The 26,924-nt window shown below is 54.4% G+C and overlaps 1 protein-coding gene across 6 annotated transcripts in view; it reads left to right on the top strand.

The window, feature by feature from the left end:
• Positions 1–6,623: 6,623 nt before the first annotated feature.
• CRYL1 (crystallin lambda 1) overlaps positions 6,624–26,924 on the top strand; it is an 80,661-nt gene continuing 60,360 nt past the window's right edge. For 2 of the 6 annotated variants that reach the window (XR_014818869.1, XR_014818870.1), the window contains exons 1-3: positions 7,191–7,291; positions 10,332–10,439; positions 23,281–23,407. Coding sequence is in view for 4 of the 6 variants with exons in the window: in XM_084981137.1 (XP_084837263.1) it covers positions 22,692–22,873; positions 23,281–23,407 (309 nt within the window). In the remaining 2 variants the exon portion in view is untranslated. 6 annotated transcript variants of the gene reach the window in all.

Raw genomic sequence — 26,924 nt, 5'->3', positions numbered from 1 at the left:
CGGAGCGAGGCCAGGGATCGAACCCGCAACCTCATGGTTCCTGGTGGGATTCGTTAACCACTGCGCCACGGCGGGAACTCCTCCATCTCGGGTTCCCTGACGCGGCCCAGGCCCACCACCCCCGCGTCCCGAGCTCAGACAGAGGTAAGAGCCTTCTCTGACATCCTCTGAGTGAATCCGGAGAACACCTGGAAGAGACCACAGGGACTACGAGGGCTGTGGAATCCCACGTTTCTGACCAGGAGCCACGGTCCCTCAGGCCCGAGTCACATTCAAGCCGTGGACCTGCCGAGGCAGGATTGCAGTCGCCACGGCCGCCGCCCGTGCGCCTGTACCGGTTGCGCCCTGCACCAGGAGGAACGTTTTTCACAAAATAGGGAGTTATAGGTAGCCAAGGGTGCTCTGATACAAAAGTGTCACAGACTGGGTATGGATAATAAAAATGAAAATGATTTTCCAGAAGATGGCAGTAAAGCATCTGCTTCTAAAACATCAACGTAGCACGACGGTTTTCTGCAGTTGGGAATATTGTGTCTTGAGTGAGAGGAAATTTGTTCCTCGTTCCCCCAGAGGTGTGAGAGGGTTATCACTTGGTCTAGATTCTGTATAAAATCAACCCTCTATTATTAGTGAAAATGAATCGTTTAACAGGTGAGAAAAGGAAAAGAATCATCAAGGCTATATTTTGAAATTCCAGCTTCCGAAATGCCCACTCACTGTTAACAGGATGTCCGCACCTGTGCCATGGGGCATGAAGAGCAGCGCCATCCAAGCTGCCCCGGCCTCGTGGGACCATGGGATACAAGTGATTCTGGAAAAAGGAAGAAATCCTTCAGTTTTGAGGTACATCTTTCTGTCGCCCCCAAAGCCCGCCCCCCCAATATAAACCATCTTCAGTCTTTGGTTCCCCTGCCCCCCCCCCATATATCGAAACTACTGTGATTTTGAGGAGAAAGAGATTGTACAGGAAAAAAGTTTCTGATCACTTTGCTGTATGTTTAACTCATTTGTTGTCGACAAGAACTCAGGCCTCTCTGGTGGTGCATTGATTGAAGGACATGACAATTCATTTGCCCTTCCCTTTTTATTTTTTAAGTGAAGATATAGTAGATTTACGATGTTGTGCCAATTCCCCTTCCTTTTTTTTTTTTTTTTTTTTTTTCTTGTCTTTTTTAGAGCCCCACCAGAGGCATATGGAAGTTCCCAGACTAGTGGGCCAAACGGAGATGTAGCCACTGGCCTAGGCCACAAGCACAGCAACGCCAGATCCAAGCTGCGTCTGCGACCTACACCGCAGCTCACCTAGCGGCCATGCTGGATCCTTAACCCACTGAGCGAGGCCAGGGATCGAACCTACGTCCTCATGGATGCTAGTCAGATTCCTTCTGCTGGGCCACCATGGGAACTCCCAGGCCCTCTGGATTTGGTTTTGAGGCCTGTGGGTTTGTTTTTGCATTGTGTGCGGGAGGGGAGCCAATCTAATGGTCACACTGAACTGAGGAAACGAACCCAGGCAGTGGGGGAAGGAGGACGCCTTCCTTCACTTTGGGGAAGAAGCAGGCGCGAGCTTTCTCCCGGGAGTACGGAGTCCGCCTCTCCTGTGCTTGTGAGAAAAAAGGAGGCATGGCCCTTAGCCTTAGCAAGTTTACATCTTAACGGACGGCTACACACACAAAGCATTTCTTTTCTTTTCCTTGTTTTTTTTTTTTTTTTTGTCTTTTTGCTATTTCTTTGGGCCGCTCCCTCGGCATATGGAGGTTCCCAGGCTAGGGGTCGAATCGGAGCTGTAGCCACTGGCCTACACCAGGGCCACAGCAACGCGGGATCCGAGCGGAATCTACAACCTACACCACAGCTCACGGCAACACGGATCCTTAACCCCCTGAGCAAGGCCGGGGATGGAACGGGCAACCTCATGGTTCCTAGTCGGATTCGTTAACCACTGAGCCACGACGGGAACTCCACGAAGCGTTTCTTAACAAAGGTGCTTGTAGAATAAAACCTAAGATGATCGTTATTGTAATTCAGCTTCCCTGGCCCCTGGAAGGGCGGGTACACACGATCCTGTAAGTAGGAAGGACTCAAACGTCACGGCTCTCGCCCTCCTCGACCCAATACACGTGGGTCCCCTCACGAGGCCCCCCACGTCCGCGCTGGAGGGCGGGAGAGCCCTTCCCAGTCACTCCTGCAGGTGACTCGCCCGGCAATATACAAGCGAGCTGTGGCTCTGTCCCCAGAAACACAAGCGCAATGTGAAAAAATTGCATGTCAACAAACTCCAAATCTGTGGGCTAGATGCAGCCGGCATCGCAGCGCTTAGGACCCCTCGCCGCCTGCGGGCCCCACAGCAGGGCCGGCTCCTCTATCGACAAGGGCCTGGCCTCTCCCGGGCCAACCAACCGGAAGGCGCGCGCCTACGGAGTCCTGCGCAGTTTCCACCCCCCTCAGCCCGCAGCCTCTCTGCAGGCGGGGGTCGCGGAAGGAGAAGGGTCCTGGGCTGAGGCCCTCTCGCCACCCCCCCGCTGTGCGCCTCCGCGCATGCAAATGAGCAAGAAGTGGAGCTTCCCAGGCTGCGACCAAGCAGGTGCCGCCAGGCCCCAGGCTTCGGTTCACCGCACTGGCCCCCCGTTTGCCGTGCAGTGACCTCCTTCGAGTCCCTGGGCCGTGGCCCCCCTCACCTTAGGAGCTTCCTGGAGGTGCACAGGTGGCCAGCATCTCCGCCTGGCTAGTTTGCCCGCCCGGAAGGATGCTGGCTGTGTGCACCTGGCCCTGACTGCCCTGGGGTGGGTGGAGGCTGGCCCTGGGTTCAAGATCTGCGCTCTGTCTGCAAGACTTCGGTGCTGACCTGGCCCCTTCTGCCCAGCTCTGCTTGCTTCCTTTAGGCTGGGGGCAGGCTCTTCTTTTTTCCTCAAGCACAGTAATTAAGGCTTGCAGCTGCCTTTTTTTTTTTTTTTTTTTTTTGCTTTTTACGGGTTCACCAGCGGCATAAGGAAGTTCCCAGGCTAGGGGCCGAATCAGAGCTGTGGCTGCTGCCCTACACCAACAGCCACAGCCACAGCCACACCAGATCCAAGCTCCATCTACGACCTGTGCTGCTCCTTGGGCAATGCCAGATTCTTAACTGAGTGAGGCCAGGGATTGAACCCACGTTCTCAGGGAGAGTGTCGGGTTTGTTACTGCTAAGCCCAAACGGGAACTCCCCTAAAGTGATTCTAAAGTTCTCTCAGACGTTCCAAAACCATGAAAAAAATTAGCAAGATTTCATATTAAACACTGTCCAAATCATAGCGCTCCCTGGGGCTCAGCAAATGAAGGACCTGGCGTTGTCACTGCTGTGGCCCAGTCGGATGCCTGGCCTCAGAATTACCACATGCCTAAGGCACGGCCAAAAAACAAAACCAATGGTCATTTACAAAAAAGAATAGCAATATGATATTATGCGAAAAATAAAACTACAAGATAAGACTCAAGATTTTCTCTGTAGTGCTTTTTGTCCTTAGAACATGTCCCAGGAAGTCTGGTCTCCGGAGTCACCTGTGATTCCTGTTTTGTATGGTTTTATAAGAATATTTCAGCTTGCAGTGTTGGCATCCAAACTGGCAAACTTCTAACTGCTTGCCTTTCCTTGCTGGTGATGTTTAATTACTAAAGGACAAAAGGATGGAGAGAAATCCATCCATTTATGAAGTGAGTGAAGGTACATAAGGAATTCAGCTGCTGAAATCGATTTCAAGTTTCATTCAGTCATCATCTGGCCCATTTTCAAGGTCCGAATACTTGCTTATACGTGTCAGATTTGCAATAAGGAAGTTTTGGCTGTGCAAACGCACATTTAACTACCTAACTAAGAACATTTAACTTCTAATGAGATCATAACCTACACGGAGCTCTCCTGTGGCACAGCCCGGTAAGGACCCAGCACTGTCACGGCAGTGGCCTGGGTTGCTGCTGTGGCGCACGTTTGATCCCTCGCCTGGAACTTCCATGTGCCTCAAGTGCAGCCAAGACAAAACCCAAAAAACAGAACAGAATCCACACACTTTCATGTGCTGGGTGCAATTTTAACTGGATCGAGTTAACAGCTTCCTCTTCCGAACCACAGGCTTTTCTCTCATACTGAGTCTCGGGCTATACAGGCTGAACTTCCAAAGACAGATTAGAGCCTCAGAAATGTATGGCCGAGGCATATCAAGATGATTTCAATTAAACTAGTTAAAGAAGAGAAAACACGTTGGCGATGCCACACTGAAACCATCACCAGGAAGGGCGTGTGAAAACCTCTCTGTAGATGCACATGGATTTCAGACCACCTGGATTCTGAGAGAATCAACTCATAAACCCCGGCTTCCAACATGCACACAGCTCAAAAGGCCAGTCTGAAAAGCAGAAACCACAGGTTTCTCATGCGACGTGGAGAATTACGGTTATCGTTCTTGGGCCGAGCCCAGCACTGCTAAGGTTTCACAGCTGAGCAGGAGGGCCCTGCTGCTGGGGATGCAGAGGGTTCGGGGAACCAGCCTTTCTAAGGAGGGGCCCAGGCAGCCCAGGCTGATCCCCCCCAGGGGGGTGAGAGAGCGGTGCCTGGGGGGCCAAGAAGGTGGAGAAGGAGCCACCTTAGGCCACAAGTGCAGTTGTTTGGGACACTAACGGGATGAGCACATAAATTCCCCCTCGGCCTGCGTCTCGTCCCGGGTGCCCCGGGGGGGCAGGACCTCACAGGGGCCAACGTCAGCATCACAGATCAGACTCCAGGAGGGTGGAGCTGGAGTGGAGACAACAGCTGAACAGGCAGAGTCTAAACCCCCTTCGACACACAGGCGACATCTGCTGCCACATGCTCACGGCCCTGTGGTCCCCTCCGGTGCCCTTCTCTGCCCTGTGGAGATGCTCTTCCTTGCGCCCCAAACGGAAGACAGAGAAGTGCTTTGTCACCCTCAGCCACCCTTTGGGTGTCTGTGTCTCATTTGTGACGTTTCACCCGAATATTTGCGAGCTAATGACTAAATTATAATTCAGTTATAATTACACACTACCAACAACGCTTACACAAGATACGGGAAAGGGGGAGGGAAAACATCAGACACACACACACAGACACACGCAGATGGAAAGAAGAAGAAACACATGACCGCACAGTCGCCATGTCCGTCCCGGCTCAGAAGAACACCACAGCTGCTACCTCGCTGACCTACTATGTGCTGCATGTTTACCCACATCCAGCATCTCGGCTAACCAAGCTGTGTGTGGGCTGTTTTTTATTCTAAACCAAACATTCTTCAGGGACAGCAGTCATCCAAAATCCTACTCTCCCCAAATCAACTTTAGTTAAGTGTGTATTTATAACTTACACATAATATCATGCACTCACTGAAGTGCATATTTCAGGGAGGTTTTTCGTTTTGGCTGTGCCTTTAGCATGTGGGTGTCTGGGCCAGGAGTCCAGCCTGAGCCACAGCACAGCAGTGCTGTAGTGAGATGGCGTTTCCTTAGCCCTAACCCACTGTGCCAGCGGGCCGCTCCCGAGTTTGGTTCGAGTTTGGTTCATTTATACGCCTGTGTAACAACCGCCCGAATCAGGAGCCGGAAGCACTCCACCTCTCTCTCTCCACCCCCCTTTCTCCTGTACTGAACCCCCCACCGCCCCCCGGCTCCTGGCAACCACCGATCCCTTCTCTATGCCAGCCACTGCGCCTCTTCTGTCCCTTCATACAGAAGTGCCTACAGAGCACAGGGGCTGAGTCTGGCTTCTCTCGAGGAGCAGGCCGCACTGGATGCAGCCACGTTTTGTACACCAGTAGTTGATGCCTTTTCGTGGCCAGTTTTGTTTCTACATCGTCCACTGAGGACACACCACAGACTGTGTTTCCATTTGTCAAATGAGGGAGGGCTGGGGCGTTCCAGATTGGGGGTTATAAACAAAGCAGACACAAATGACTCACTTGTGAGTGAACTAAATTCTCATGTCCTTCAGCTAAATACCTCAGCATAGGTCGTCCCGTATCTGCTCAGCAGAAGTGAATCTGACTAGCATCCCTGAGGACTCGGGTTCGATCCCTGGCCTCGCTCAGTAGCTTAAGGATCTGACGTTGCTGAGCTGTGGGGTAGGTCGCAGATGCGGCTCGGATCTGGCGTTGCTGTGGCTTCGGTGTAGGCCAGTGGCCTGGGAACCTCCATATGCCGCGGTGCAGCCCTAAAAAGAGAAAAATAAATAAATACATAAATGCCTCCGAATAAAAATTCTGGTATTTTGTGCAAGGTGACAGAAATACTGTAGAGGAGTATACAAGTGTGTCTCTACATGCAGGTGCGTACAGACACTCCGTTACCCGACTCTGTAAGACACCCCTTTTCTGCTCCCGACCGGGGAAGACAGGAGGGGCTCCGTTTGCCACCCGAGTTGCCGCTCAAGCGCTGCCTAAGGGCCTTGACCCGGAGGACCGGCGTTTCCCTGCTTGTGCGCTGCGGACACGCTGTCACGGGACGTGTGATGTGGCACGGTGACATTTCCTTCTTCGGGGACAGAAGCAGCTCAGGGCCCCGGAGCAGGAAGCACAGCTCCGCGCTGCGGCCCTCCCTGCGGCGGCCCCACAGCCCTCGGCTGGCAGACCGCCCACCCGCGCTTCCTCTGCGGCCCCAAGGCTCCTGGGCCGCGGCCTCACCCTCGGAGAGAGGCAGGTCTTCCCAGAACTGAATGATGAACTGAACTCAGCAGGGTCGGTCCTCGGCTTACGCCTGCGCTGGTCGTGTGGACGGAAGTGGTGCTAAACTCTTCAAACGGGAAGGAAACCCGAGTGATAATTTTGGAGGGTCTTTGAGGGGTCGCGCCTGGTCCTGGCCTGCAGGTGGCCCCTCCCGGTGCAATGACTCTAGGGGCGCGGGGTGGTGGTGGGGGAGTCAAGCAAAGCAAAGCGAATTCCTGGAGCGCGCAGCGGCCGGAGCACGTGGTCCGCCCCCCCCCCCGTGCGCGCTCCAGGGCGAGCGGAGGGGGACGTTCCGCGCGCGCCCGATGGGCCAGGCCGCTCCCCGCGCCCCCCTCCGTCGCCGCCCCGAGTACAAGGCGCGCCCCCGCCGCCCGGCCCGGGGCCCCTGCGCGCGCGCGCGCGGGGCGTGGAGAGGTGGAGGCTCCGCCCGCGCCCCACCCACGGGCCAGGCCCCGCCGAGCCCTGTCGCCCTTCGGCGCGGGCGGAGCCAGTGCCCGGGTGGCGCGCGCGGCAGCTGTTGGCTCTGGCACGGTGCGGGCCATGGCGTCGTCAGCGTCCTCGACGGCCGACGGGGTGGCGGTGGTGGGCAGGTAAGGGGTCGAGCCTGCGCGCCCGCGAGGGAGGCGGGTGGCCCGGTCGCCACCTGCGCGGGCCGGGGCGCACGGCGAGGCGCGGCGAGTTGGCTCCCGGTACAGCCAGGCTGCGTGCGATGCGGTGGCAGGCGGAGCAGGGACGGTGTCGGTGGGCACTGCGAGTGGGTGAGGGGCTATCGGGCCCCGGGGCCGCACCCGCGTGTTCTCGTCGGAGGGATGGGCGCCCGGGGGCTCGGCGGGAGGGTCACGTGCGGCGGGTGCAGTTTGCCGCCCTGAGATCGGATTGCGAGGTGGGAATGCGCGCCTGGGGGTGGCGACGGCGTCGGATCCGGGGGGGGAGGGGTCCCTGTTTGCCGCAGCGTGTGTGTCAGGTTGGCAGTCTAACTTCCGTCCACGGTTTTCTGGTTTGCTCCCATCCTTTTCTTTTTTTTTCTTTTTTTGCCTTTTTCTGAACTTTCATATGGAAGTTCCCAGGCTAGGGGTCCAATCGGAGCTGTAGCCGCCGGCCTACTCCAGAGCCACAGCAACTCGGGATCCGAGCCGCGTCTGCAACCTACACCACAGCTCAGGGCAACGCCGGATCCTTAACCCACTGAGCAAGGCCAGGCATCCAACCGGCAACCTCGTGGTTCCTAGTCGGATTCGTTAATCACTGCGCCACGACGGAACCTCCCCCATCCCTCTTTTAAAACTCCTGCTATTTTCATTTTAAAAACAAGAAAAGAAAGGCGTTTCTGTGCCCCTTCCCGTTGGCAGGCAATGACAGCAATCCGCCCGCTTTTCCACGCTTGCTCTTGATCCTTAGACGCTCCTTCCGGGAGGCTCCAGGTCTGTCGGGCTCCGCTGCCGAGGTCCTGCCTGCCTGGCCCTGGTCACAGCAGGTCCTGAGAACACATCCTTGTCTGGGTCTCTCCTCAGAGCCCATGTATGCAGGGTGCGTGTGCTCTGGGTCAGCATTTACTCGGACAGGGCAATTGTGTGTGTCTGTGTCCCCTCCAGGCACGTGGGTGGGTGGCTGCCTAGCGAAGGAATATAAACAGGTGCACTTTGTGCTGGGTGTGGGCGCCATGCTTGCCTTGCACCTTTTGTCCCGGGGTCAAGTGTCTATCAGCTAGGCCTCGGAATGGTGGCCTGCCAGCTCCCCACAAAGGCTTAGTGACGTTTGGAGCCGACAGTACAGGTGCCCCTCGAGCCACTCGCGGGTCCATTCGCATTGGAAAATCCAGTATAACTTACAGTCGGCCCTCCGTACCCGTGGTTCCTCAGCATCAGCGGTAACTAAGCCTCAGATCCAGGTGCGTCCTGTAGTGTTTACCATCTGAAAACCCCTGAGGGGACCCGCGGAGTCCAAACCTGTGTCCTTCTAGGGTCTCTCGGCCCTTCTCCTGCTCCGCGTTCCTGGGGAGGAGCTGCGATCAGAGAGGCAGTTTATTTCTGATTCCTCAGGAGAGGGTGATGAGTTCCAGGAGACTTGGCAACCTTTACTGAGGGCAGCAGTTAGGGTGGAACATCCTGCCCCCACAGCTTCAGCACCCCAAAAAGCACGCGTCCCTGTTCCTGGTGTGCAGACATGCACTGTGTAGTGTTTACGCAGGCCTCAGGCCTTGGGCTCGGGTTAAGGTAGGACCTGTCTGGGGGGAAATGCCAGCGTTGCCATGTTCCTGGTGCTACACGGAGTCCTTTCTTCGGTGGAAATTGAGGCCAGAGGAGAAAGTCGGGCAAGGCTTTACTGGGGCTCCTGCAGCAGCAACAGGTGCCCTTGCTTGGTCTCTGAGGGGGTGTGAGCTGTTCCCCTAAAATGCGGTGAAGGTGGAGGCGGATCCGTGGGTGGCGCCACAGGGGTGGCTTAGGGGGTCTGCCCACCCCCGTGGTGGTGCTGTGTGCAGGGATCACGCCTGCTTTTGGGGGGGGGTGCCCAGAAGAGGCAGTTGGGTTTTTGGTCTTTTTGTATCTTCTTGTCCATAATTTGCCCCATGTGTGGATGCAGCCAGTGGGTTTTAGTCCCTCCTAGTTTCTTGGAACCAAGACAATGGACCGTATTCCAGGTTCAGTTTGTTCCTGTTTCCGAAATGTGGTCGGAACTCAGGGCTGCACTGACGACGTGGGCCACAGCAGGCACATCCATGTGCGCCGGTTCTCCTGTCCCAGGAGGCCGCTCGGAGGGTCCAGGTGACACCTGCAGATTCAGGGAGGCCTCGTCGGGGAGGACGCTTCCTTGGAGATGATGCTCCCGGTGCTCCTGGCATTCGTTTTGTTTTTAATGGCCCTGCCCAGGGCACGAGGAAGCTCCCGGGCCAGGCATCGAATCCGAGCCATGGTGCGGCAACACCCGAAGCTTAACGCACAGCACCAGGCTGGGGAAGGAACGGGCACCACCACAGAGGCAATGCCGGGTTCTTCGCCGCTGCACTACAGCGGGAACTCCCCTGCGTTCGGTTCTGACCTTTTGAACAAGTCCCTGTGAGTTCCTGTCTTTTTTCTCTTTCCTCTTCTTGAACAGTGGGCTCTCAGGGCAGTGCGCTTGGTCTGTCTCAGGGCATGTGGAGCCTGTGTAGTTCGGGCCCTCCTGTGCCTCGGTCTTCCCGCCTGTGAGATGGACACAAAGGCCTCTGTCTTGGGGTGACGTTAGCAGGGGTAAGACGTGTAGTTTAACGTCGTCTCAAGTGCGGGAGGCGGTAGTGTGAGGAGGAGAGGGCGGCGCTGCCTCTGTCCTTCAGGCTCGGTGACTTGCCCAAGCCAGTGGCCAGAGGGCCCCCGGGGGCCCTTTTCCCTGGATGCCCGGCGCCCTGCAGTCGGGGTCCGTCTCCGCATGGGAGCGGTGGCCAGTGCCCCTCGAGGGGCCTGGACCTGGTGCTGGAGGGAGGACCCAGGAGCGCCCACCTGGCACCATTGTAAACAAACACAGCTGCCAAAACATGTCCTTTCCGGGTATGGATGTGTAGAAATAAGATGCCGTGTAACTGGAAACGCGGCTCCTTCTGGGCCGGGAGTGGCGAGGGCTGCTGTTGCAACTAACCAGAGGCCTCTCTCCCTGCAGCGGCCTCATCGGGCGAAGCTGGGCGATGCTCTTCGCCAGCGGAGGCTTCCGCGTGAAACTCTACGACATCGAGCAGCAGCAGGTGACAGGCGCCCTGGACACCATCCGGTGAGTCTGCGGGGGCGGGGGGCACCGGCCGCAGCCGGTCTTGTCTTCCGTGTCCCGGGGCCGGGCACGCCTGCATGTCCCTCTCGCTGGGGGGCTGTCGCAGCCTGGGGGCTGAGGAAGGCCAGGATGGTTGAGAACGGGGTTAAGACGGCAGAAGCGGCTCGGGGGGTGGGGGGAAGGGGCTCAGGACTGAGGGTGAGGTCGTGAGAGGGCAGTGGGGTACTGAGTGCAGACGCTCGGCTTCCAGCCTGAGGGACTTCATGAGCTTCTGTGTCGTGGGGCTGGAGCTGCACGGGCTTCCCCGTCAGGAACAGATGTCCCGAGGCCGGTTTTGAGCTCTTGGTCTGCCCAGACCAGAATTAACTGCGATAACTATTGTGAGGCGAGAGAGAGGAGAGAAATTCACCAAATGCTGAGCCCTGGGCGAGCAGAGGGTGGAGTTTTAGGGGATGATCCCAGAAAGAACAGGGACCAAAGGAAAAAAAGCCAAAACGGGGCCAGAAGAAGCAAACTGATTCTCGACCGTCTCCCTAAGACGCCACCACTGGTCACAGCTCTGAGCTGCCAGGGCTGGCCTGTTAGGCACTTAGGCTCTTTCTTTGGGGTGTTGCTTTCTAGGGCCACACCTGCAGCATATGGAGGTTCCCAGGCTAGGGGTCAAATCGGAGCTACAGCTTCCAGCCTACACCACAGCCACAGCAACGCCAGATCCGAGCCACATCTGCAACCGACAGCACAGCTCATGGCAATGCCAGATCCTTAACCCACTGAGCGAGGCCAGGGATCGAACTTGTAACCTCATGGTTCCTAAGTTGGATTCATTTCCACTTCACCATGATGGGACCTCTCAAGAGCATTGACTTGAATTTGTATTTCTGTGTAACATAAGAGTTTTTATCATTTACTTTTTTGTGGTTTGTTTTGTTTTGCTTTTTAAGGCTACACCTGCGGCATCTGGAGGTTCCCAGGCTAAGGGTCAAATTGGAGCTACAGCTGCCGGCTTACGCCACAACCACAGCAGCATCAGACCCAAGCCACGCCTGTGACCTACACTGCAGCTCATGGCAACGCCAGATCCCGAACCCACTGAGCGAGGCCAGGGATGGAACCCGCGTCCTCAGGGACGCTAGTCGGGTTCGTTTCCTCCGCGCCACGATGGGAACTCCTATCGCTGACTTTTTGAAAAGACTGAATAATACAGGGTATGATGTCAGGCTGCAGGCATGGAGAAATTCCATCTCTAGCACGGCTTTGTTGTGTCACAGGTGAGAACCCCAACCCCAGAGAAGTTAGAGTTTTATCAGTTCCCCAAACCGATCTTCCATCTTCACAGTTCCTTCTGGACTTGTTCTTCGGGTGTCTGGGTCACTAATTCGAGTTGAGCTGTATCTAAGCTGTTATCTAAGCCATTCACTACTAGTGTGGGCTCTGGGACATGCAGAAGGCCCTGCTCTATGTGCTTTATATGCACTAATACATTTAATCTTCCCAATGAGCCTATTAGATACTGGAGAAAATCTCAGAGCAGTTTGCAGCGAGGAAGCAATTTTTCCCAGTCAAGTTCTCCCAATCCCTCTGCCAGGCTCTCCGGCCTGTGACTCAAGGTGCCATCCTTTGTGAAAGCAAGGGCTTCATCTAGTTCATCATAACACCTTCAGCTCTGGGCATAACTCTAAGCTCAATAAACATGTTTTAAAAGAAAAAAAAATAAGCCATTCACGGAGCTTATGTTAACACTTATAACACAGGGATCTCGGTCCAGTCTCCTGGGACAGACCACGATGTCAAATAATACACAAAAAAGAATGTATATTGTATATACACACACACACAGTCCTACTGTTTACGTGAGTCACTTGGCTCTACAGCAGAAATTGGCACAACATTGTAAATCAAATATATTTTATAAAACATTCACTTTAGAAGTCCTGTTTGCTTCTTTCCCAATATACCTGCTCGTTATGAGGAGTTTCTCCTTGTGGTTCCACTTTTCAAGCTTCTGGGCGTTTAGCACAGTTGCTTTCTGCTATATCTGATCATGACAGTCCCCGGGGCTGGCCATACCTTGGGTGCCTCAGAATCAGAGGCCAGGGATTTGTTTAGAAAGTGCTTCCACCGAGTTCCTGTTGTGGCTCAGTGGAAACGAGTCTGGCTTGTAGCCATAAGGATGCAGGTTTCATCCTTGGCCTTGCTCAGTGGGTTAAGGATCCGGTGTTGCCGGGAGCTGTGGTGTAGGTCACAGACGCAGCTTGGATCCTGTGGTGACGTGGCTGTGGTGCAGGCCCACGGCTGCAGCTGCAATTCTCTCCCTAGCCTGGGAACTTCCGTATGCTGCAGGTGCCGCCCTAAAAAGAAAAAAAAAAAAAAAAAAAAAAGTCAGTGCTTCCGGGAGAAACCAGTGAGGGATGGGGTGGGATGAGGAAGACAAGATCTGGGGAGGAGCTGCAGGCTCTACAAGACTGGGTGCTGCAGAGTGCTCCACCCTTGAGGGGTGGGAGCTCAGCCGTCCCTCCTGCCTGGGTGTGGCTCCGGGGCGGTGGCAGCCGGGATTCAGGGAGACCTTGTGGGGAAACACCAGTGCCTTTTCCCCAGAAATCCTCAGGGAGCTGGAAGTAAAAGCATTTGCCCCCCTGGCTTCATCCTACTTGCATTCATTCATAGATCCTGACTGAGCACCTTCTGTGCACTGGGCACACACTGAAGGGTTTCTGTTTTGATTTTTGTTTTTCTGCCACCCCCGTGACATGCTGGAGTCCCAGACCAGGGCTCAAACAGATGCCACAGCTGACATCAGGTTTTTAACCACTGGGCCACCAGGGAACTCCTAGCCCTGGAGGCCGAGACCCCTGACCCCTACCCCTCCTGTCTGCAGGGAGAGGGGAGCTAAAGCAGCAGCTCATTCGAAAGGAATCCCGTCAGGACCGTGTTTGGTGTGTCAGGATCCGGGCAGGTGAACCCGGCCAGCAGGCAGCGTGCTTAGTGTATGGTTGGTTTTTGCAATTTTTTTTTTACTTTTTTTTAATCTTTTTGCCATTTCTTGGGCCGCTCCCGCGGCATATGGAGGTTCCCAGGCTAGGGGTCGAATCGGAACTGTAGCCATCGGCCTACGCCAGAGCCACAGCAACACAGGATCCGAGCTGCGTCTGCGACCTACACCACAGCTCACGGCAATGCCAGATCATTAACCCAATGAGCAAGGCCAGGGATCAAACCAGCAACCTCATGGTTCCTAGTCGGATTCGTTAACCACTGCACCACGATGGGAACTCCGGTTTTTGCATTTTTAAGGATTAAAAGGAAAAAGAAAAATATGTAACAGTGACATCGTGTGGCCACAAAGCCGAAACTACTACTCTTTGGCCCTTTACAGAAAACCTTTCTTACCCATGTGGGTTGTTTCCCCCATTCTTTTTTGGCTGCGCCCATGGCATGTGGAAGTTCCCGGGTCAGGGACTGAACCCTCAGCACAGCCATGACTGCGTGGCCACCAGGGCCACCAGGGAACTCCATCGACCCAGGTGTTGAACAGCTGAGATTCTGATTCCGCTCCAGAGAGCTGGGCCTTCCTGCCCTCGACTCGGAGCCACTCCATCAGCCCCGCCCCGCCCCCATCAGTTAAGTCCTCGTGTCACCTGTGCCCCCCCCCCAGAGGGCCGGGTGTGGATCGGAGGTCCCAGGACCGTCTCCCTGGGTTTGCTGAACCGGCTAGAGTGTCCTGCCTTTAGCTCAAAGCTGTCCTCGTGACAAGGCGGCACGTTTTGGGGTGAAAAACCTGCTCCCTTTTGCTGCCTTTTGTGTCGGGTCATCTGGGTGAGCTTGGACGTGGGTGGCCCTAAACCTGTGGGAAGCCTGGGCCTACAGGGGACTGCGCCGTGTCCACTGAGTGTTTGCTCCGCCACCCTCCTGGGTTTAGACAGTGACCCGGTGTGGCTCTGTCTCCTTCGCTCCTGACCGGGGGTCCGGCCAGGCCCTTAGGCAGCCCTGCCCTTTGCTGGCTTCTTTTATTTTTCAGTCAACAAATATTTTTTCAATGAAACAGCTCCTTTTGAAAAATGCCTAGGTTTTCTCTTTTTAAAATAGATTTTACCGGAGTTCAGACTGGCTCAGTGGTAACAAACTCAACTAGTATCCGCGAGGACGTGGGTCTGATCCCTGGCCTCGCTCCGCGGGTTAAGGATCCAGCATTGCTGTGGTTGTGGTGTAGGCGGCAGCTGCCGCTCCGATTTGACCCCTCGTCTGGGAACTTCCATGTGCCACAGGTACGGCTATAAAAAGCGAAAAAAAGTTTTACTTTTTAGAACAGTTTTAGGTCCACAGCAAAATTTAGGAGAGACGTTGAGATTTCCTGAGACCCCCTGCCCCCAAAACACATGCACAGCCCCCGAATTATCAACACCCCCACCAGGCGGTACATTTGTTTCAGGAGATGAACCTTCATGACACATCATCACCCAAAGTCCGGAGTTGAGCATCACAGTTCACTCTCAGTGACATGATACCGCGGCAACACGATAATATGGTAACACAGAAAAGTTACTGCCCTGACAATCCCGTGTCACCAAACGCAAGTTCCTGAGCCCGACGCACAGTGAGGCCAAATGAAAGCTGGAGCTCGGGGCAGGGGAGAGTTCGCTGCAGGGCCGATAAAACCCCCAAAGTCCCCGATGGTTTGGGGGAGAAGTTTTTAAAGGCAAGATTTGGGGTGTGTGACGGTTATCTGACCAGTTGGTGGTGAGGTCCCAGGGCAGACCTGGCATCTGGGGTCCCAGCGTCCCCCGGGGCAGGGCCTGCATCGGGGGAAGAGCTCCGTTCGCTGCATCCCTGAGGGAGCAGCACCCGCCGCAAGGCTCCGCCTGGGTCTCCGGACTGGTCCTCCCGTCTCTGCGGCCCCCCTTCCCTGGCTGGCGGCTGCCTGGATGTGTCTTCTGCGGCGCAGGGCGGGTCGGCAGCTGAGTGGAGCCTGTTTCCTAAAACGAGGAGCGGGGGACACAGGAGGCCTTTGCACCGGGAGCCACGCAGCGTCCTGCCCGGTTTCCCGTTGACACCTGATGCAGTGCAGGTCCGCGTGGGGCACGGTGCCGGGTCATCGCCCCTTTCAGGACGGAGAAGGCAGGGTCTCTGCTGAGGAGGTCGCGTGGTTGACGCGGGGGCGCGGCCCACACGGAGGCGGGGCGGGACCCCAATGCGCAGAGAAAAACCTTGTGTTTGAAGTTGTGCTCGTCTCGCCGTCATAGATGAATTGTATTTGGCCGCAGGATGTAGGAGCCGATGCACCGACAAGGTAAAGCCGAGATGGGGGAAGAGCTGAAAGGGATGCAGGGAACTTACGGTAAAGCCACGCGGACTCCGTCTGAGGAAGGACCCGGGGAGTCCCTGTCGGGGGGCAGCTACGGTGACGCGGGCCTTCAGCAGCCCCGGCCTTGTAACTGGGTTTCTGGCCAATGTGTTGGGTTGGGGTTTGGAGCGGAGACATGAGCTCATCACCTTCCAGGGTGGCAGGCAGCACAGCCTCCGCTCCCCGCCGCCCGCCCTGCTGGAAAGGCCTTCTCAGGGTCCGTGGTCTCTACAGCTGCTCCCCCTTGTGGCCGGTGAGCCGGGCAGCAGGCAAGCCAGGCAGCGGGCGAGCCGGGCAGCGGGCGAGCCGGGCAGCGGGCAAGCCAGGCAGCAGGCAAGCCCAGGGCAGGCCTGGGTCCCAGCAAACTTAGGGCAGTGACAGTCGCTTTCACATGTCACAAAGTCCTGTCACTTCGGTTCCTTTTTCAGCCGTTCAGAAGTCGTCCTGCTCACTCAGGCCACGTGGGCACAGCGGACTCTGGTTCACTGACTCCACGCTTCAGTTCTGTTGCCACAGCTTTTATTTTGTAGACACAATTCCTGCTCCGCTGTAACCAAGAGAAAACTAAGATGCCTACTTGAAAAGTTCTTTGTTCTGTTTCTTGGGGTGTTTGTGTTACTAGGCCTTATTTTTAAGGTGTATCATGAAAGATTTTGGACACTTTTAAAGTCCTTTCAGGAATCAGGGAGAATATGGAGAATTTATAATTAGTTTTTTTCTTTTTTCTAAATTAAAAAAATTTTTTTTTTGGTCTTTCTCTCTTTTTAGAGCCATACCCATGGCACATGGAGGTTCCCAGGCTAGGGGTCCAATCAGAGCTGCAGCTGCCGGCCTACACCACAGCCAGGGCAACGCGGGATCTGAGCCGCATCTGCGACCTATGCCACAGCTCGTGGCAACACCGGATCCTGAACCCACTGAGTGAGGCCGGGGATCAAACCCGCAACCTCATGTCTCCTAGTTGGATTTGTTTCCGCTGCGCCACAACGGGAACTCCCAACACTGCATTCTTAACCCACTGAGACAAGCCAGGGGTTGAACCCATATCCTCAAGGATACTAGTTGGGTTCATTACAGACAAGCCACAATGGGAACTCCAAAAGTTGATTTTTGAAATAGTTCCCATTGTGGCTCAGCGGGTTACGAACCCGACTCGCACCCCAGAGAATGTGGGTTCGACTCAGGGAGGTAAGCATCTGGCGTTGCTGTGGCTGTGGTGTAGGTCACAGGCGTGGCTCGGATCCCGTGTTGCTGTGGCTGTGGTGTAGGCCGGCAGCTGTAGCTCCAATATGTCCCCTAGCCTGATGCCACAGATGTGGCCCTAAAAAGCAAAATGATAAAAAAAAAAATTGCAAGATTAATTACACAATATCATGGCAAGAGATCTCAGTGAATTAAAAAAACAAACAAACAGGCTGTCATCTAAGACTAGTCTTTTCCTAACAGGGTGGGAAAGTCAGTGACTTAAAACTTGCCATAAGTCCATCTTGCACCAGCAGAGTAGCCAACCTTGGGCAGATGCTTCACTGCTGGGCTTTTGTTCCCCTTGTGGGCTCGGTGCTTGGCACATATGAGGCCTCAAAAATCTGAGATGAATGTATTTTAAGAAGAAAAACAAAAATCAGGTGAAGCAAGTGGTGCCGTGGACCCGTGAATCGGGAGTGTTTTAACCCTCGTGACTCGGGTGCGGTCTCGCTTCCATGCGGCGAGGGGGCCGTTCTGGCCGCAAGACCAGGACCCCGGCCCGGGCCAGGGTGACACCTCAGGGACGGCCCCGCTCGGGGCAGAGGACTGGCTGCCTGTGGGGCTGGAGCCCCGTCGGAAAGCGCTGTCTGGGTGAAGCCCTCGTCTCAGCTCCTTTACTGCCGTCTCTCCCCCGAGCGAGGTCCCTCGGGGCCCGAGTCCACCTCGTGTGTGGATCTGGACCTAACGGCAAAGGTGATCGCTGCCCCGTCCCCCGAGCAACTGAGCGTCCCGGGCCAGGAACTGGGTCTCTAGCTTGTCTTTGACTCGACACCCAGCGCCCTGCACACCTCCGGTGTCTTGGACCCAGCTCTGGTCGGGATGCCTCTGGATTGGTGGGTTCCTCTGAGTCGTGCACGTGGCTCCGGCTGGAAGACCTGGGGCTGAAAGATCACAGGATGGTCCCCGACTCCTCCCATCGGGGTCTGCCACAGTCACCAAAAAATGTGTGCAATTTGGTGTAAAGCTAAGAAAACCATGTAATACGTTCATGGAGAGGTTTCCAGAGTTGACCTGGAGGCCAGTAAAGACTAGAGGGCGGCCGGGAGCCTGTCTGCAGGGCTGAGGAGGTCAGAGGTGGCCTGGAGTGTCCTCGCCAGATGTGACCCCTTGGGCTGTGGGTTCCGCAGGTCGTTGAACCTCATGTGTCAGTGTGTTCACGGGTCATGCTGTCCCTTGGCTGTCATCAGGACCGTTCAGATGATTGTTTCATTTCAGGTGCTTACTCCTCTTCCCAAACAGGAACGGCTTTGCTGGCTCAGATTTGTAGAAGTTACGCATGCTCATTGTACATTTTAAAAATAATTTTTATTTTCTTTTGGCCACACCCGAGGCACATGGAAGTTCCTGGGCCAGGGGGTGCATTGAGCTGCTACTGCTGCAACCTACACCATAGGTTCTTAACCCACTGTGCCACCGTGGGAACTCTGCTAATTGTACAGGGAGAAACCAGTCACTCGGAGTGTCTCTGGATGTGGGGTCAGGAGCGACTGCTGTTGGGCTCTAAGGCTTCACGGATGTCCCGTCCTGTGGCCTCGGGCACGTGGGCGCGTGCCTCCCCAGGGAAGGGAGGGGTGGAGGCAGGAGCTGAGTCCTGGGAGGGCAGAGGATGCTCTCGTCAGCGCCTGCTGCCTGCTGCCCCGTGCACATGCAGGGGGAACTGACAGACTGGGCTGAAGCAGGTGTCCCCCCAGCCCCCCATCCCGATGCTGCCATTGTTAAGGAAAGAGAGACCTCAGGGCACCCGAGGGGGTGACAGCAGGGCAGCGGGGCCTGGGCCGGGGGGCCTGCCTGCGGGACGGATGCAGCCACTTTCTTCCGCCAGTGCATTTCCATGGACAGGCCTCCCGAGAGCTTTCCACAGTGGTCCTCCCGGCTCTGCCCACCCCTCTTCCCACCTCGAGCTGCCCCCGCGACTCAGTCCTCAGGGAGAGGCTGGGAAGCAGAACACCTGCCAGAATTCCCTTGGGTTCATAACAGGCCCACACTGAGGTTGCCAAAGAAATGGGAGCCACGGCCTTTGTTCCCAGGCACCTGCATTAGGTGTGGGGCCAGCTGCAGGCAGGAAGCAGGCCGTGGGGCCAGGGTGCAGGGGTGCAGGGCAGAAAGTGGGCACAGCACCGGTGATACTCTGAAACAGCTAAGGGCCTAGGTGGTCAGAGCTTAAACTTTGTTTTTTTGGCTGCACCCATGTGGATGAAAGTGAAAGGCCAGGGATCAAACCTGTGACAAATGCCGGATCCTGAACCCACTGTGCCACCAGGCAACTCCCAGTTTAAACCTTTTAGTTAAGGAAATACATGCATAAAGACAGCTGTCATTACAAAGTTCATAACCCAAACCCAGTTCATTACCCGTTCCTACACGTGGGCTTACGATCTGACCTGGGAGCGGATTCTTCTGTTTGGCAAATATGTGTGTTTTCTCTCTCTGATAAGTTCTTATCTTCTTAAATGAATAAATGCTCCTTTTGAATAAAATCTCAAAAATAAAAATATAAAAATATTTATATATCATGTCCCACGCTGGTGGTTGTTGACATTTCCTCTTCTCTGATTTAAAATAATAACACAGGGGTCCCCATTGTGACTTAGTGGGTTAAGGACCCCGTGTTGCTCCAAGCTGCGGCACAGGTTGCAGATGCAGCTTGAGCCAATGTTGCCATGGCTGTGGCGTAAGCCAGAAGCTGCAGCTCTGGCCTGGGAACTTGCCTATGCCACAGGTGCGGCCCTAAAAAGAAGAAAAATTTTAAAACTTTGGCTGAGGTTGGGATGCAAATATCTTGGGTCCTGGTGCTACGCTGCCCTCTAGAGGAGACGCTGGCGCATTACAGCCACCCACTAGGGCACTCGAGGGGCCGGGGTCTTAGCTCAATGGCTCTTCGTAGTCGTCAGCGCTGCCAGGTGCTGGCCTGGGAGGTCGAGAAGCCGGGTGGGAGTCGCATCTTTCCCAGGTATGGATGTCCGTCGTCTGCAGAGCTTGAAGCAGAAGTTCTTCCAAACAGTCAATGAGAAAAACTGGAACGAGCGTAACTGGGACGCCCCGTTCCCCAACGGCCGGGTTTGGTTCGTGCAGATCTGCTGACTTGAAGAGGACGTGGAAAAGCTCCCGAGACCCGTCCTCTGTCCCCCGGGGTCCTGATGGCCGGGTCCCCAGGGTGCACAGCTCTCCCCATCTGCGCCGCTGCCCCTCGGGGCAAAGGGGCCTTGAGGTCAAAGTGCTGATGCAGATTCTGGACCCGAGTCCGCCCTGCAGGGGCCCCTGCCCCGCTGCCCGGCGACATCGCCGGAAGGTCTGAGAAGCAAGCTCCCGAGGAACACGGGGCCCTGTTCCCACGGTTCAACCTAACCTGACACAGAGGGTGCTTGACGGGTGAGCGCGGCCCAGCTCCCGGAGGACGAGGCGGGTTCCGTGTGTCCCTGTGTTACGGGCTTTGGTGTTAAAACCCCTTGGGAGTTCTGCACACAAGGAAAGGGTGGTGGGAGGTTGCTGGCTAAACACCTGTGATTTAAAAAATGACAAGCAGCACACGCCTGGGGGTCGGTCGCGGTTGGCGACGGCAGAAAGGGACGATGCTCCACCTTCGCACCTCTTTCTCCTTCTCAGAAAAACACTGCAGGAGGCGCGGGGCGCCGCGTGAAGCTCCTCGGCTCTCCCCGCTGCGGCAGGGGACGGAGGTGACGTTCCGCCTGGTGGCAGCTCCGAGGCGAGCGTTCTTACGCCGGTCCTGTGGGGGGCACGTAGCCCACTGTTACTGGTGGTCCCCATGCCCAGCCTCGGCCGTCGCGGCTCTGAGGGCCCGTTCAGGGCACAGGGACAGAGGTGCAGGTGACATCTCCATGGGGACTGGGTGTGTGGCCCAGTGGGGGGTCAGGGTTCCCTGTTTTTAAGACTAAGTTTGTTGCATTGAGGAGAGTTCAGGTATTATTTATGTATCTTCCCCCCCCCCCCCCAAATGAACAGAACTGGAAAGCAAAGTGAGAATCCTAAACATCAGGATTGCTTTTCTCTCTGCTCATGAACAGGAGCCATGCCGTAATCTGTTAATAACCGCTAGGCATTTCTTTGTACAGTAGATCTCGGCACCCGAGTAACACCACGTTGCTAAGATGAAGGCGAGTAGTTCCCTCTGCTTGTGAAATTTAAATATACACAGTATCGGGAATAGCAGACTTTTTTTTTTAAAGTCTTTTTAGGGCTGCATATGGAGGTTCCCAGGCTAGGGGTCAAATTGGAACTGTAGCCGCCAGCCACAGCCATGCCAGACTTGAGCCTCATCTGACCTAAACCACAGCTCATGGCAACACTGGCTCCTTCACCCAATGAGAGAAGCCAGGGATCAAACCTGTGCCCTCATGGATACTGGTCAGATTTGTTTCCACGGAGCCACGACGGGAACTCCAGGAATAGCAGACTTCAGACTTTTAAACCGTTCAGAGCTTAGGGTCTGGGAATCTGGAATATCCTGTCCGTTTTATTTATTTATTTATTTATTTTTGCCTTTTCTAGGGCCACACCTGCGGCATATGGAGGTTCCCAGGCTAGGGGTCGAATGGGAGCTGTAGCCACCAGCCTACGCCACAGACATAGCAACGCGGGATCCAAGCCAAGTCTGCAACCTACACCACAGCTCACAGCAACACCGGATCCTTAACCCACGGAGCAAGGCCAGGGATCGAACCTGCAACCTCATGGTTCCTAGTTGGATTCGTTAACCACTGCACCATGACGGGAACTCCTATCCTGTCCACTTTAAATACTTAAAAATATTCAGTAAATGTATACGTTCTTTACAATGCATTGCTGAGCTGGCAGGACAATAATGTAACTTCTCAGAGACCAAATCTGGGACACAGATCCTGGGAGAGTCGTGAACGCTGCTGCTGCTCTGGGTGGGTTGCCGGTTCTGCGACCCCAGGGCTTCTCCCGGCAGAGCCTGCTCTGCGCAGAGGGCGGGTGGACTCGGAGCTCCCCAACGAACCATGACTGAGAGGGCTGCACTGCTGCTGAAGGAGAGCTAGGAAGACAGAACCCACACACGGGCCTCTGGGTGGAGGGGAGAAGGGGTTTCTCTGAGAATCTGTAACCATAAACCACCCTCTTGGCGTCCTGGAGCCCAAATCCATACCGAGTGAGCTAAAAATGTCCAAGCTCAGAGTTCAGATCAGTGCTTGGGCAGCAGTACCTCCCGGTGCCTGCAGGAGGCAAGCGGCACCAGAGGAACGGGCAGTGCCTGAAATTCAGGGGAGCGTCAAGGAGCAGGAACTGCAGAGGAGGACAGACAGCCAGAATGCCCCCCACACCTCCCTAGACGACTGAGACGCGGAGAATGGGAAGGGAGGGAGCGGCGGGCAAGGATGAGACGACTCAGAGGTCGTGCGGTTCGCACACGAACCCTCATTCTGAGGCTTCCGAGCAGGGTAGGTGGTGCGGACGGCTGCACCTGGATGTCTCGGTGGATCCCAGACACCTGGGAGGACCAGCTGCAGCCGCGGATGCAGGACCCGGCCACTGGGAGCAGTGCTGCCATGCACACGGGGTGCGGATGTGCCAGGCCCAGCTTCTCATTTTGGGGTGTCTACCTGGAAGTGGAATTGCTGGCTCATGATGGTCCTATTTTTTAGTATTACAGTGTAGCTGATTTACAGTGTTCCTTCAATTTCTGTTGTACAGCAATGCGACCCAGTCACACCCAGGGCCTAGTGCTGTGTGGCAGGATTCCATCACCCAGCCATTCTAAATGCGACAGCCTGCACGTACCAACCCCTGACGCCCCATCCATCCCGCTCCCTCTCCCCACCCCTGGGAACCACAGGTCTTCGCTCCATGTCCATGATCTGTTGCTGTTCTGTACAAGGTATATTTGTGCCACAGTTCTGATTCCACGTATAAGTGATAGCTTATGGTGTTTGTCTCTTTCTGACTTACTTCACTTAGTATGAGAATCTCTAGTTGCAACCATGCTGCTGCAAATAGCATTGTTTTGTCCTTTTTATGGCTGTGTAGTATTCCATTGTAAATCTGTACCACATCTTCTTCCTGTTCTTAGGAACGACTGCCACACTGGCTGCAGCTTTTACATCTGCCAAGAGCACATGGGGCCCTGCTTCCCCGCGTCCTTGCCAACACTTGGTTTCTCCTCTGTTCTTTTGGTTGTCACCATCCTAATGGTTTTGCTTCCATTCCCCTGCTGCTTCGTGAGATGGGTGATTTGAATTGGAACGGTTTCTCAACACTCACAGCTCACTCTCCACTTCTTTCTAGAAAAGAGATGAAGTTGCTGGAGCAGTCCGGTGCCCTGAAGGGCTCGCTGGGCGCCGAAGAGCAGCTGGCGCTCATCAGCGGGTGCTCCGACCTCCGGGAGGCAGTAGAGGGCACAGTGCACATCCAGGTAAGTCGGGGGCACCTGCCGTGGGGGGAAGCTGGCGTCAGGGGCTGGGAGGACTTGTCTCCAGCTCCTTGGGCAACCGGCAGGGTCAGAGGCGGTTGAAGGCCTGGACACCACGCACTGAAGGTCAGGGCTGTGTTTATGTGACAGGACCTCCAGACGGCCTCTGCTCACACCGCCGGGACAGCACAATAGACATTCTTAACAGCTAACACTAGTTTTGTTTTTCTTCCCATCGAATGAGCGGTTGTGTTCTTGTTCTCGAACAAAATTGTGTAAATGCTGAAAGAAATCGCCTAAGACAAACCCTTCCACTTCTTGGAGCCTTTGCAGCGTTTCATTTTTCCAACAACTTCCCTTAAGAGAGGGCTCTGCGGGGGCCGTCCCCGCAGCCAAGACACTCCAGGCCCAGCAGGGTGGCACCTGCTACCAAGGGCCGAGTGGAGGCAGGATGCTCGGGCGCCGGCGGGCGGGTGGGTGTTTTGAAGGCGCCGGGAGCAGCACGGCCACAGGGTCCCCTGAGAAGTCACGATTTCATCACCGTCCGGGGCCGTGACAGGTTTCTGGGCATGTTGACACATTTCTTTCTATGACGTGGGGCAAACTTGGCTTTCAAATTTTGCAACTAATGCATCTTCATCTCAGCGTATGTTTACCGAACAAACAAGGAAATCGGCGCCCTCATCACACCTGCCTGATGTGAGACCGTGTGTTAAGTGATACTGGGTTTCTAACGATCTGATAATCTTAAAAATACATTTTATTTATTTATTCACTTATGTATTTATTTATTTATGTATTGTCTCTGCCATTTCCTGGGCGGCTCCCGTGGCATATGAAGGTTCCCAGGCTAGGGGCCTAATTGGAGCTGTAGCCACCAGTCTACACCACAGCCACAGCAACACGGGATCTGAATTGTGTCTGCGACCTACACCACAGCTCACGGCAACGCCAGATCCTTAACCCACTGAGCAAGGCCAGGGATCAAACCTGCAACCTCATGGTTCCTAGTGGGATTCGTTAACCGCTGCACCACAAAGGGAACTCCTTAAAAACATATTTTAAAGAATAACGGTTATGGAAGTCCTGTTTAGGTCCACTATTCCAAAAATGTTTAAGTATTCTTGTGTATTTTTGTTTCATTTTTCCTGTTTATTTTCTCTGTTTTTCTAACACACTGGACATTAGAATGTAAATAGAGTTTTGCATCATGCTTTTTATTTAAAAGTTAGACTCTTTCTTGCCTTTCTGACTATCAGACAGGAGTATAACTCAGTGGACTTAAATTGTTCTGTTTATCATGTGAGGTCTAACCTGAGAGAAGCTTCTTTCTGAAAATGGCATCGAGGAGTTCCCTGGTGGCCTGACATGGGTTCAATCCCTGGCCCCGGGACGTCCGCATCCCATAGGTACAGCCAAAAAACAAACAGACCCTGAAGCGGAAGGGCCGCGGCCGCACCTGCTCCCCGCCAGCCTCACGGCCCTGCCGTCTTAGTGCCCGGGACGTCCCGCTAGCCGGCCCCTCTTAGCAGCTCTTTGCGGCTCCCTTTTTCCCAATTATAAAAAGAAAACTTATCACCATGGAAAAATTAAATTAGGCTATCTGGAGACTTTTTTAATAAACAGAAAGTTATCATTGTTATAGGAAATGGTTCAAATGCAGGAGACAGAGCCTGTGAATGAACACAAACGATTCTTCAACTACAAACCATCCGACTGTAGGACTTGCTGCGTCCCGAGGGTCACAGCCCCAGAAGCACGAGTGCAGCTCTCTGAGGCAGGTCTGTCCTCTACCCAAAGCCCAGCGGGCAGGAGCGGGGTCCGGGTGTTTCCTAATGCTCTGCTGAAGTGCGGGCACGTGCAGGAAGGGAGCCTGAATTTCTAGAACTTAGTGCAAATTTGAAATCAGACCTTGCCTGGCAAGAAACGTCAATCTGTCTTGAAAAGCCTGTCTCAAGCACTGACGTTAAAGAGCATTACGGCTCATGAGCGGTGAGACGGGCGTTTTCTAACCTCTGGAACTGAAGACGGAGGCCGAGGTCGGCGGCGGGAGCCCTGGGAATGGGCGGGCAGTTACGAGCTTTAAACGACCTTCCGAACACGAGCAGGACAGCGCTAAATCGAGAACTCGCAGTGAGGTTGGGCTCGGAGCTGCTGAGGATTTGCCTCTCAGCGTTACCCTGGAGGCTGCCGGGGTGTCCTGTGATCTCGGCCAGGTTCGAGAAGTCATGGTTTTGTAACGTATCTGGCTTTTTCTTGTTTTCAGAGTGAGAGCAAAGTTCTCTGCTTTACACCCCAAAAGGTCTTTTTTTTTTAAACAGCCGCACCCACAGCCTATGTAAGTTCCTGGACCAGGGATTGATCCAAGCTGCAGCTGTGACCTAGGCTTCAGCTTCAGCAATGCCGGATCCTTAATTCACTGCACTGGGCTGGGGATCGAACCCTTACCTTCGCAGCAACCTGGGAAGGATTCCGAACCTACGGTGCCACAGCGAGAACTCCCTCATGGGTTCTTTATTATCCTTATTTTAGTTAACTGGAACATAATGTTTACATTTAAAATAGGAACAGGAGTTTCCATTGTGGCTCACTGGGTTATGAACCTGACTAGTAGCCAAGAGGAGGCAGGTTCGATCCCTGGCCTTGCTCAGTGGGTTAAGGATCCGTCATTGCCATGAGCTGTGGTGTAGGTCGCAGATGCAGCTCGGATCCCAGAGTTGCTGTGGCTGTGGTGTAGGCTTTCAGCTGCAGCTCTGATTTGACCCCTAGCCTAGAAACTTCCATATGCCACCGGTGCAGCCCTAAAAAGAAAAAAAAGGAACAGGATTTGGTCAAACATTTTGTTGTTGTTCTCAAAATTTCAAAAGTGGTTCACGCTTGTGAAAGAAAAAGAAGCATAAGCGTGTATATAAAGTAAAAATTGAAACTTTTTACCTCCCACCACTGGGGATGAACGTTACAAGGAGTCTGGGGGTTATTTATTCCTCCAGAACTCCGTCAGATATTACAGACTTCACATTTTAATAACAGGGACCGATTAGGATATGTTTTACAACTTGATTTCTGTACTTCATTACAGACCTCATGTACTGATCTGTCTATTTTCCATAGGCCGGGAAATCATTTACTCGTTCACTGTTCATTTATTAGCTAGATAATGTTTTCAGAGTTGAACATTAATGTTTAGAAATAACTCAGTTTAACACCTTGAAATAACCTGGTTTGAAGGCTAAGAATAAAAATTAAGACAATATACATAGTATTTTGTTGGTCTCTGAAAGTCTGAGTGCTAATATTTCAAATACACAGGTTAGCAAATTTCTTTTATAAAGGGCCAGATATTAAATATTTTAGGCGTTAAGGGTTTTTGTCTATTTCACAGTCTTTCAAAGATGTAGGAGCTCCCGTCATGGCCCAGCGGAAACAAATCTGACTAGGAACCATGATGAGGTTGTGGGTTCGATCCCTGGCCTCACTCAGTGGGTTAAGGATCCGGTGTGTCCGTGAGCTGTGGTGTAGG

This window comes from Sus scrofa, chromosome 11, assembly GCF_054392235.1.
Source record: "Sus scrofa isolate SSC_HxYL_T2T_F1_AM1 chromosome 11, Sscrofa_HxYL_maternal_Yorkshire_Landrace_v2.0, whole genome shotgun sequence".
NCBI classification, from domain to species: Eukaryota; Metazoa; Chordata; class Mammalia; order Artiodactyla; family Suidae; genus Sus; species Sus scrofa.
The sequence above is the reverse complement of the archived record's forward strand: the minus strand, read 5'-3'. Positions and strand labels throughout refer to the sequence as shown.